The 12,936-nt window shown below is 35.8% G+C and overlaps 1 protein-coding gene across 3 annotated transcripts in view; it reads right to left on the bottom strand.

Moving 5' to 3' along the window:
• The window catches only part of LOC117419990 (MICOS complex subunit Mic19), an 84,723-nt gene that overhangs the window by 59,589 nt on the left and 12,198 nt on the right, over positions 1 to 12,936 (bottom strand). For all 3 annotated transcript variants that reach the window (XM_034033458.3, XM_034033459.3, XM_058985936.1), the window contains exon 3: positions 7,859 to 7,940. In XM_034033458.3, coding sequence (XP_033889349.1) covers positions 7,859 to 7,940 — 82 coding nt within the window. The remainder of the gene's footprint in view (positions 1 to 7,858; positions 7,941 to 12,936) is intronic.

Raw genomic sequence — 12,936 nt, 5'->3', positions numbered from 1 at the left:
GGATGACTAATGTTTCTAAATGCTGGGGTTAAATATTTAATGAGGCAGAGTGCCTCTTGGATGCAATGCCGAGAGTTTAAAATCACAGCTGCTGACATGGGTTTCTGCATGGTGATATATCTTCCAGTGAAACATTTAACCTCAGTACAGATTCACACTATTCGAATAAACCAAGAAACTCCAAAAAAAAAAAAAAAAAAAAGTTTTATCTCTGTAAACAAACTCATTTTCTGTGATTTCAAATAAACATTTTTAGTTCTATAAAAATGTAATTAAAATAAAGAATCTAAAAATACAGGTTGTTAGTTCCAATTTGCAAAGAGCTTTGAAACAGACTAAAGTTATGTAATAAAAAGTTATGTAATAAAAAGTTATCAGGATGTTAACAATGAAAAGAGAAAATTACAGGTACGTTATTTAAACAGTTGTAGCAACACGTGGGGACGTGTAACGCTATATTTTTCGGAACCCTGCTACTTACTCTTTAAGGCTGGAACACACATACACGGCACGGCACTGCTGGAGATTGTTGCGGTGCGATACCGCTTAGTCCAACCAGGGAAACAAAATTTGTTAATTCTATAGGGTGATGCAAAACTTTTGGCTATAGCTGTACACACTTTAATAGGTCCTAACGCTATGTTTTTTCCATGTCTGACTTTTTTCTTTTTAAATGCATCCTTCTACTTAAATGTGGCACACTTTATCCTTAAATAATGCCAGTTTTGTACATTCACTAATGGTATTTTGTTAGAATTAATTGATTTAGCAAGGTTTACATACATATTGCTTCAGATTAGTCGTTTTTGTTTGTGCATTGGTAACGTTCATCCAAAATATTGTGATCTTTAAAATCCACTTGCTGTATTCCTTTGAAAGGAAATAAAACAAACAATGTTAAAATACATTTTTGGAACACTACAGTTGCCTTTATTTATGCAATGAACAAGGAATGTTCAAGCATTGGAAATATGAGATTCCAAACTCTGTTACACAAAATGCCTTAAATCTGAGGTGAGGAGGCAATACAGTCTCTGTGCACAATTTTTTCAAAATACAGGATTAAATTTGTACTGCTCAATAGATTTCAGAAAGATAATTATCTTTTATTTCTACAGAAATTGGGTTGTCAAAAATCATTGCTCCATTGGTCATTGTTCAATTGGAGCTGGAGAGGTGATCCTTCCATGGGGTTATTTTCCACAGGGACAGAACAAATGATCCCCTGTAAATGGAGAGGAGGGGGCTTCAGAGGCAGAAAATGAATAATCCTCAGCTGTCAACCACAGGCTGGCCCTTCCTAATCAAGAGCTACAGTACTACTGGACAGTACTCAATGTGGAGAAACCCAATCTCTCATAGCATGATTAAATATAGCACAGAATGAGGTTCAAAATGCCTTGCAATGGGACGAATAGGGTGGACAGGAAAATATATTGCGGTGGAGGTCGAGAAACAGAATCATATATTTTTTTCTGTGGATAAGCATTTAAAAACCATGGCATGATGTCTTTTTCTGAAGACAAAGAATCTTTAAGTGCTTATTGCCCTTTTTTCTGCAGAGCAAGCTCCCATGCCGGCTTAATTCTATCTATCTGCGAGACAAGCTTGTTCTGCTCTGCTGGCTTGAAGAGCACTCTTCAGCAGATCAACAGCAGCAGTACACAAACTAGAAAAAAAAAAAAAGTATATTATATACATATATACACACTTTTTTTTTTTTTACAAAATAATGATTTCTGAAGCTTTAATTTCTAATTACGATATTAGTATAGCCAAGGCAAATGAGTTATATTACACTAAAGTAACATTCAAAAGAGCACATGCACATCTTTCAGGTATTGACTGGATTAATACAGACAGAACATGGACGGATTCTCATGTCTAGCCCGTAGTCCCTCTTTCACACCACGCATATTATTGTACTTTTTTATTTGAGTATTTTTGGCATGTTTGTGGTCTAGCTAAATTATGTATTTTTATTAAATATATTAATTTCTATATTATTATGCTGAACATTTGTTGAATACAAAATGTAATGCGATACCTAATCCATTGCTTTGCATTCGTTTTGTCTCATTTCTTTGAGCATGGCCCTTTATTTTTTGTTTAGGTATATTTTTTCCTCTCACAGTAAAATTGAACTTTTCTGTTCAATACCCCATACGAGACAGGTGTGCAGGAAGCTCTACTGAGCCGAGACCAATTCCACAGTACAACTCAACAGAGCAGCGGCACAGAGCTGACCAGAAGCAGATTTTCATCTCAAGTTCATGAGGCATGGCACCATCTGGCTCTGTATGCATCCGCCTCTGCAGTACAAAGATAAATGCTGTCTATTACAAGGAATCTTTTAGCGATGTTTGCAAAGCTGCGAGTCCCTGTGAAAACGTAACCTTCTAGCGAGCGGGTAATTGGGTTGTTGATCATCTCCCGAGAAGGCCCCCACACTTCCATAGGAAGTCATGCCACAGACGAAGCTAGGTGGAGTTACCCCCACTTTCCTTTCAACATCTGAAAGGAGTCTACATTTCTTGTATCAAATAAAAAGACAGCAAAGGTGCAATTGAGTGCCTACTTTAAAAGCTTTTTTTGTTTTAATTCGTGAAATGTACGCTCATCTCCTCACCTTACATAGCAAAGGATGTATCATAGAATGCATGATTGTCAAAGACCTTTGTACTCGTTACAGACACAAGTCAATTTTAAGGCTGACTAGCTTTATGATTTCCTGACCATTAATTCCACCATCAAACAGTGTTTGACTCAGCAGCTAGAGTAAAGGCCAGGGTGCCAGGAGATCCATCTTGTTACATTTTTACTGTGACCTTGTGAAAGTCAAATCAGATTTACGTACTCTACTTTAAACAAAAAACAAAAACTACCTCTTTTTTATAACATTGTGGTTTAAAAACAAATCTGACTGTAGACAATGAGCACATCTTCATGGGGTCTAGGGAAAAAAATCAGCATGAACGATCTTCCACCCTACTTTCAGGGTTTTTCCCAATCCACCACCTTACTTATGGTATCACAGCATACAAATTAAGTTCCTTCTGCACGGTTCTGCCGATCTTAAACCTGGTAAGATTTTGAGGTCCACTGATGCTTGCCGATCTGCACCACATGCAGTATAAGACTGAAACATTCAGATGGTGAGGCATTTAATCAAATATGTAACCAGATGTGTACTGCACTGCCTTAACAGATGTTAGAGACCCTAACCCTTTTAGCTTTAAAAAATGAAGTCTCCTGATATCCATGGCATATGCTCACTTTTGCACAACATTAGGAGCACAATGAATGACAAAAATGCCTAAAGAGCAATGCTTTCCCTTTTTCTTCCCTTTCTAACATCCTCTTAATATTCCCATCTAAAAAAAAGAAAAAAAAAAAAAAACACAAATAAAATTACTAGGAGATACAGAGTTGTATAGAGTTGTATATCCCTAGAAAAAAAATCTACCGTACCCAGTACTTGTGAAGACAGAGTAACCTAGTGGTAATAGCCAGATAGGAGGTGAGCTGGATGACCTAGGATCTCACTTCAGGAACATGTTCCATCCTGTATAACCAACTTTTAAAAGGCTAGAATTAATACATTTTATTTTAAAAAGTAAATTCAAGTTATATGCTTTCCTCCTTTAAAAAGCATGGTAATGGGGGTTCCCGAGTGGCGCATCCAGTAAAGGCGCGCCGCGTGGAGTGCAGGATGCACCCCATAGCCTGGAGATAGCAGGTTCGAATCCAGGCTGTGTCACAGCCAACTGTGACCGGGGCTTCCCAGGGGTTTCGCACAATTGGCCGAGCGCCGCCCGGGTAGGGAGGAATTAGGTCGGCAGGGGAATCCACGATTCACCACGCACCAGCGACCCCTGCGGCCGATAGGGTGCCTGCAGTTCTGCAGTGGAGCCATCAGATCTGTGTTGTCCTCCGGCACTATAGGTCTGGTGGCCTCGCTGTGGATCCACAGTGCGAAAAATGACGGACTGGCAGGAACACGTTTGGCAGGAGCAAGAAAAAAAAAAAAAAAAAAAGATGACAAGCTAAGCAGGAGGTAATATTTAGGAAAAAATAAAGGATTTTGTTCAGCCAAGCAAAACACCATGGTCAATAAAGCTCCCTGGGCTCCTCTACACTGTTACCAAGACACTGTATGCAAGATGTTCAGTTCTATGGCTTCAAACAATCCTATAAAAATACATGAACACCCTAAATATTTTATGGGTGACGGAAGATATATTTCTCAATAGTAATTTGTTTGGGTTAAAGAGGGGTGCCAACACTGGCAAACAAAATAGAATAGACAGTATGATCAAGGCCACACATTCAATCCAATTTCCCCTAGATTTATTTATTTTTATATACTGTATATCAACCGGAAATAAAATTTAAAAACAGGTAACCTGGTTGCAAATCTAGTCCCTCAATTTAAAAAGGGCTGAATATTCTTTGTTTCCATCAAATGCCTAAAAAATGCATAAATCTTGGTTACTTATGAATTATGCAACTAAAAAGGGAAATCTAATTGTGTATTGAGTTAACAAATGTGTTAACTCTCCACCTGATACTTTCAATTGATCAAATTTTTTCTCCTTTGTATAATTGTGTTTTACAAATACCTTTAGGTGACCTAAAGTGTCTGTCACTTTCAAGGTTTACTGGGGAAACAAATTAATCCCAGCTTTGCAGCTTTGCCTAGAGCACCAAGTAGAAAACAAAGATAATCACAGGTGCCTTTTTTCAATTTAGATTCACATTTTTAAATGATTCAAATCCTCTAGCCTTTAACTGCTTTGGCAATACAAAAATAAATCCCAAGCATAAGGAAATGACTAATTTGTATTTGGGCTGTGTTTTACATGTATACAAACAATGTATCTTTCAAATGTTATGAATGCATGTCCATTCACATTCATTCTTGTCAAAGGAATTTATTGTATTCCACTAGAGGGGGTTAAAGTGTTTACTGGACATTTTATTATTATTAGGAAGTGATCTAAATGAAGCAAAACACTGACTGACTATTGTAGCACCTTTTGAACTTATCACAGAATCATTCAACTTTAATGGTTTCTGGATCATGTAGTTCACTTGAAAATCCTTTAAACCTGGTTCAGTGACCATACTACAGTATTCTTAGACTTTGGGTAACCAAAGAAATGTTTAGATACTAAACCTATAATATACCTTAAGGGATAGTAGTACCTGTCAATGTTCTCTTTTTTATTTGTAAATGACCACTACTTTTGTACTTTGTTCCAGTATTAGAATAAATTAATTGCAATTGTCTATAGAAAGTTGTAACTTGCTACAGGAACATGTGGCCATTTTGTACATTTCCTCCAAGGAGACACCATAAAACATATTCCAAGATGTTACACTGCTCGGCTAAATGAGCTCTAATTTAATGGGGTCTAAAGATGAATGCACCCGATGTGCTCCACTATCACTACAGATGGCCCATGTTTAATAATGGCTAGATGCAGATGTTCTCAAGTTAGTAAAAGATGATTATATTTTCTTTTCAGAATGGGTTGGCAATTATTATTCCCCCCTCCCCTATGTCTAGTGTGAGGAGGCGGGGAAGATACAGCTAAACCACATAATAGTTCCCCATAACAAGCTATTTCAGAGGGAACAGTAAGAAGTACAAGTGATATACACTGCATCATCTATTTTAATGCTTTTTTGGTGGATATTTGTAGTTGCAAGATTCCTGAATATGTTTATCACTGCAAAATAGCTATTAACTTCTATTTGTACACAGTTAAAGTCAATGCAGCGTTAGTTCTTGCTTTCTTTAGACAATTATTATCCTAGGGAATGTTGTTACATATTATTCATGGTATCTTACCCGACTACAGAGGCCATCCACTTGGTGTATTAAATTAATGATATATTTTTACAGTCTGCGTCTTATATAGACCTTCAATTCCGAAACTGGAGAGCAATACACTTTCAAGAACATACTTAAATACAAAATGTGTGTTAATCTGTAAATTAGCATGTTATGTATTAAAGGTGCATTGCATGGAAAATCATTTCAATCTACTATAAAATCTGTCCAATACTATGTGGTTTGGCACCAGAGAAGCGTGCCAGATTAGACAGTGCGTTGGATTAAAGTGTTCATGTATAAAAACCAATAAAGTACCTAAAAATGCTAAAATGACAAACCTATTTAAATGCTATTTAAAAAAAAATAATAATAAGTTAGCACAAGCCTATTTAACCCATTCCCTGCATGCGTTATTCAGGAACTTTCTGTTGGCATTCAGTTCTCTTCTCCCCCATGTTGTTTTAAGAAGGCATCATTTCAGAATGTTTGAAAGGTTTGCCTTGTGATTTTGAACTTTTCACTTAGATCTTTGTGTTGGTTTGGTAAACTTGCAGCTTTTTAGAGAAGCGCAAATTGGCTTTCAAGAGATAACTCATTGTGTGGACATTTAGAAATTGTATTTGCTGTTCAACAACTGCACAATTCAGAATGCTGCCGGGCAGGACATGCAAATATACAGTCAATTCTTGTTAAAACAAACTCAAAATTAGACTAATTTCCTGTTAGTGCAAATTATTTTGGAACCCTTCCAGGGAAGAAAAATGTGAATAAAACTAAAAACGCCCTTGTTCAAACTGCTGAGTGTAAAGGATATTGTGAAATGTCTTGCATCCATAGTAGCATCTCTCTACTAATTTTGGTGCTATTTGGGGACTCCAAATGTATCGTAGCATCTGTAGTTGCCATAGTGCTCATTCAACATTCCCACAAACACTTGGTCAACCATTCTAAAAATAGAGGATACAATAATACAGGCTTATTGAACAGCACTGTGGATGCAATTGAGGATGCCTTGCTTTTGTGATTTAAAATGGCTGTGATCGGAATGGGACATGCAGGTTTCAAGTGCAGTTCATTTGCAATGTATACTTTTTTCACTTACAGCTGTATTTTAAATAAAAGGTACAGTACTTAAATGTAATACTTTTCATTGTTCTGTAATTTATATTTGATTTGTGTTACTGTAACTTCAAATCTGGATTTGGTTGGACCCAAAAACCATGCTGAATTATACAGAATGCCAGTATGCAGAGGGGCTAGATTACACAGGTTTTCCTGTATAAACTCAGTAAGTGCATCCATAAAATGTTCAGATTACTTTGAGAATTATTATTGAATATTGACAACTTGTTAACAGATAAGTTAGTTAATACATCAGTATTTTGTCTGATATTTGTTTAGCAGTGTTCCTTGTATATAATTCACATGTTGTAATAAAGTAGCTCTAGACAGAATAAAAACAAAGCAAAGCAAATTAAAGCAACAAAACAAAAACAAAGTATCCCTGCTAGTAAAATCTAAAGGGTATGTCATATCAGATCAAATAGTTTTTAATATACAAATGTGTAAAAAGATCTGTATCACAGATATGTCCATAAATTAAACAATGTGACAATGAAAAGCTTTGCAAAAAAAAAAAAAATGGCATAAAGGGGTACATTTTTCTTGTATGACCCCCCCCCCCCCCGGAGTTTCCAACACAATAATATTCAATTTCAGTTTAAATGGGATATTAGAAGTAGTAGGTGTAGCTAACTTGTACAACATCCCCTTACAGGGATGCTTAATTATTCCCCTTTCATCAATAATGCACACAATAACCTACGCTTCAGAATGTCAGCAGGCATACATTGTGAAGAGGGGTTAATAGATCCCTAACTTCTCTATGGACATATTTCTAATGCATAAGGAGTAGCTTAGTTGTTGCAGCTGCAATACATTAAAAGATAAAAAGCTGAAAACTTTCAAACACAAACGGCCCCTCTATTATACCAGATTCATTAAGTATGCACTCACTTCTTATGCAGGTCAGTGTCTCTCTTTGCTCGCTCAATTTCCAGTTCGTCAGAAATTCTCTTTCTCAGTTGTTCTTCTTTAACTACATAAAAACAAAAGTGATGTATGCTAGTTTACAGTACATACAATATAATCAGGAATAATTCTATATTAAAATGCAAAGACGACATGAATACTAAGAAACAGCACCAACAGCAAATACATCAAATGAGATGATCTATATTCATGTGTTCTTCATATTATGTAAATTGTTCAGGTCACACCTGTTGTTCAATAAGGTTAAACACTGCTAAAGAGCCTAACAAGTCCACAAAGCTTCTAACAGTATGCATTATAAGATACAGTACCTGGAAGAGGTGCCCTGCTATTAAACATTTGTGCCTCAATGTAAATTCAAAATATAGAACAGTTCAATTCTTGAAGTAAAATAGTTTAGTGTGAACAGTAAGTAATGAAAGGAGAAGAATCTGCAAAACTTTTTTAGATGGTAGGTTACACTTTATGAAGATATCCATATTAGAGTAGCGAATAGCACTTTCTTCCCGTGGCTGTTCACTAAATCATTTTTAGTTCAAAATAAAGTGCACTTGGGAATATCTTAAACTGGGTTGATGTTGTTTGTTCAGATTATGCTCATTGACAAACCCTACACACCCCTCCTATTTTCGTGTATTTTCTCCCCCGCCCCACCCCCCGACCCCCCGTTTAAATGTAATCAAGAAATCTCTTTTTTTTCTTTTAATAACAAGGTTTCAAGAACATATTGGATTTGACATTTCATACAATTTACAATTGAACCTTTAGAAGTCTTTAACAATAAAAATGTCAATTTTAAGTGTCGTGATTGACGTAGTTAGATTTCATAGTATTGTTGCAGGAAGTCATATTAAATATTACTCAAAAAAATCGATTTCACCCTTAGCTTGACAATATATATATTTTCATATTCTCCCAGTCAGTTAAAAAAAAAAAAAAAAAAAAAAGTATTATCAGACACAGTATATCACACTCTCTTCATTAGGTTTACAAAATGTAAGGAAAAATAGCTACATGGGACAAAATTGTGAAAAATATTTACAGAAAGAGGCCCCAACAAATGTTCATGGGATTATAAATGACATACCATCGTGTGTTACGATCAATGTACTGTAGAACACACCATTATGATTTATCAATTTATTTTTGCTGTGCAATTAATGACATTGATTTGTAAATGTTCAAGCTAGGCATTTAAAATAAAAAATAAAAAATCTTTACATCAACTCACAAAATCGAATACTGTTTTTTTTTTTTTGTTTTGTTTTCTAAATGGTTTTGTTTCTCATTTTGCAACAACAAAATGCTCCGTACTAAAAGTAAATCTGTGCCTATGTATATACTGTACAAGTAGATTGTGTCCATGTTTTACTGTTCACCGAAATGTATGACAAACAATTCATACAATATTTAAATTGTAAATTAAAAAGTTGGGATTTAGCAGTGACTCGCTAAACTTCAAACTGCAAGCTACTGAATTGATATTCATGTCTGCTGTTATTTTAAATATGCAGTCTCATGTACAACAGGTCACAGGTTAAAGTGAAGCGTTTTCATTACAGGAAGCATCGGTAGTCTGCATCTCAAACAGTTTGATGGGGTGGCTTAATTATTATACAAAAAAATGATTCAGTTACCAACAGGATACTTACTATATACATGACTATAAATATTGAATAGGCAAGTATAATTTAGCTATACCGTCGTGACTTCGGACATTAGCCAATTTTGATTTTTAATTGGAATTAGGATTATTGGAATCATCTGCAGTATGATCCAAAAAATAATAATCCCCCAAATTCTATCTGGAATACGGAGTTTAATAAATTTGCACAAATACTTACACATGTTCATAAATCTCCTGAAGCAAATATAAAATAAGTTTATTTTATAAATCTGAATGGTTAGAAGTAATGCATACTACTGTACCTGTACCAGACTAAAGCTAAGGTTTACAATTTTAGAAAAGCAAACTATGAAGGTATGAAACAGAGACTAACAGAAATAGATTGGAATAAAATAGAGAAAACATCCACAGAAAAGGATTGCTGTTTTTTTAAAAATGTAGTACTAGAGGCGCAAAACAATTATATCCCAAAAGTAGACAAATCTAAATCTAAATCTAAAACAAAATGGCCAAAATGGTTTAATAGATCAATTAAAAAAAAAAATTCAGCGAAAAAAGGCACTTTACAGAGCGTTTAAAAAGGGACCAAAAACAAAGTACCCAGAAAGAGTACTTGGAACTGCAAACGCAAATCAAAAAGGAAGTTAAAGGCCAAGAAAGAGATAGAAATCAATATTACTAAGGGGGCTAAAACCAATTCTAAAATGTTTTTCCAATATTATAACAGCAAGAGAACATTCAAAAGAGGAGGTTAAATGTCTAAGAGACAGAAATGGCAAAATCATAGATGAAGAAAAAAAAATAGCAAATATATTAAATGATTACTTTTCACAGGTTTTTACAAAGGAGGGCACGAACAACATGCCCCACATGTTGACCTGTTCCTATCCTATTTTAAATAACTTTAGCATAAGAGGCAGAAGTGTTAAAGGGACTAGGAGCTCTTGAAATAAACAAATCCCCTGGGCCGGATGAGATCCTCCCAATAGTACTCAAAGAAATGAAAGAAGTTATATACAAACCGCTAACCAAGATCAAGCAACAGTCTCTTGACACAGGGGTTGTACCGACAGACTGGAAAATTGCAAACATAATACCGATCCACAAAAAGGGAGACAAAACCGAACCAGGTAACTACAGACCAATAAGCCTGACTTCTATTATCTGTAAACTTATGGAAACTATAAGATCTAAAATGGAAAATTACCTATATGGTAATAATATCCTGGGAGACAGTCAGCATGGTTTTAGGAAAGGGAGATCGTGTCTAACTAATCTGCTTGACTTTTTTGAGGATGCAACATTGACAATGGATAATTGCAAAGCATACGACATGGTTTATTTAGATTTCCAGAAAGCTTTTGACAAAGTCCTGCATAAAAGATTCATTCTCAAACTGAATGCAGTAGGGATTCAAGGAAATGCATGCACATGGATTAGGGAGTGGTTAACATGTAGAAAACAGAAAGTACAGATTAGAGGAGAAACCTCAAAATGGAGCGAGGTAACCAGTGGTGTACCACAGGGATCAGTATTAGGTCCTCTGCTATTCCTAATCTACATTAATGATTTAGATTCTGGTATAGTACGCAAACTTGTTAAATTTGCAGACGACACAAAAATAGGAGGAGTGGCAAACACTGTTGCAGCAGCAAAGGTCATTCAAAATGATCTAGACAGCATTCAGAACTGGACAGACATGTGGCAAATCACATTTAATAGAGAAAAGTGTAAAGTATTGCATGCAGGCAATAAACATGTGCATTATAAATATCATATGGGAGATATTGAAATTGAAGAAGGGAACTATTAAAAAGACCTAGGAGTTTATGTTGACTCAGAAATGTCTTCATCTAGACAATGTGGGGAAACTATAAAAAAAGGCCAACAAGATGCTCGGATATATTGTGAGTGTTGAATTTAAATCAAGGGAAGTAATGTTAAAACTTTACAATGCTTTAGTAAGACCTCAACTAGAATATTGTGTTCAGTTCTGGTCACCTTGTTACAAAAAGGATATTGCTGCTCTAGAAAGAGTGCAAAGAAGAGCAACCAGAATTATCCTGGGTTTAAAAGGCATGTCTGTCATATGCAGACAGGCCAAAAGAATTGAATCTATTCTGTCTTGAACAAAGAAGACTATGCGGCGATCTGATTCAAACATTCAAAATCCTAAAAGGTATAGACAATGTCAACCCAGGGGACTTTTTTGACCTGAAAAAAGAAACAAGGACCAGGGGTTACACATGGAGATTAGATAGGGGCATTCAGAACAGAAAATAGGAGGCACTTTTTTACACAGAGAATTGTGAGGGTCTGGAACCAACTCCCCAGTAATGTTGTTGAAGCTGACACTCTGGGATCCTTCAAGAAGCTGCTTGATGAGATTCTGGGATCAATAAGCTACTAACAACCAAACGAGCAAGATGGGCTGAATGGCCTCCTCTCGTTTGTAAACTTTCTTATGTCCTTACCTCTACACCTGTGCAGCAAGAGAAGTTGAGAATTCTATTAAAAGGAAAAGGTTAATACTGGTTGGCAATTTAGTTAAAGTAAAGCTGCAGTTTCCACATCACTTTCTCCTTTGATGTTAAGATGCTGCAGTAGATAACAATATTTCACTGGGAGCTGATGTCACATAAATCAAACAGTAGGCAATACGGGCAATGAAATGGATTCCAGGTAGTGGCTCCATGAATCTTTTAAGGCACAATGAAATTTGATAAAATGAATTAAAGATAACTGTTGATAACAAAACAGAATACAACAGGTGGCACATTTGATTTCTCATTGTAATATAGGTCAATCCAATTTCTTTCTTTTGTGCACCAAGACACTTCTTGAGCCAACTCATTAGCAGCTCACAATACTGCAAAATCTTTTTTGCGAAGGCAGACAGGTTCCAACAAATTGCCCTTCTCATGAGAAGTAGGTGCTGAAGAAACTTGTTTTATCCACCAATAGCTCTACAGGAGGCACAGAATTCAAAACTATACACTCCTTTATCCATAAATCAATTAAATCAATTTGTTGCTGAGAGCCTACTATCAACACTTCTGTCTTATCAGAGTTTAATTGCAGAAAATTTAAGGACATCCAAGTTTTGATGTGAGTGATACACTCAAATAAGGCTGATGTTGTGCTAATGTCACCAGGTTTCACAGAGATGTATAACTGTGTATCATCAGCATAGCAGTGGAAATTTACAGCATGTTTATGAATAATCTGGCCTAGAGGTAACATGTATAAAGAGAATAATATCGGACCAAGAATCGAACCCTGAGGGACACCACAGGTAATATTTGCTAAACCCGACAGACTCCCCCAGTGAAACAAAGAACTGTCTGTTTGTAATCTAAACCAGTTTAGTACTTTACCATCTAGGCCCACCCATCCCTTAAGACGATCAATTAAG

The sequence above is a fragment of the Acipenser ruthenus genome, chromosome 14 (genome assembly GCF_902713425.1).
Source record: "Acipenser ruthenus chromosome 14, fAciRut3.2 maternal haplotype, whole genome shotgun sequence".
In the NCBI taxonomy this organism is placed as follows: Eukaryota; Metazoa; Chordata; class Actinopteri; order Acipenseriformes; family Acipenseridae; genus Acipenser; species Acipenser ruthenus.
This window is presented reverse-complemented; position numbering and strand designations above follow the sequence as displayed.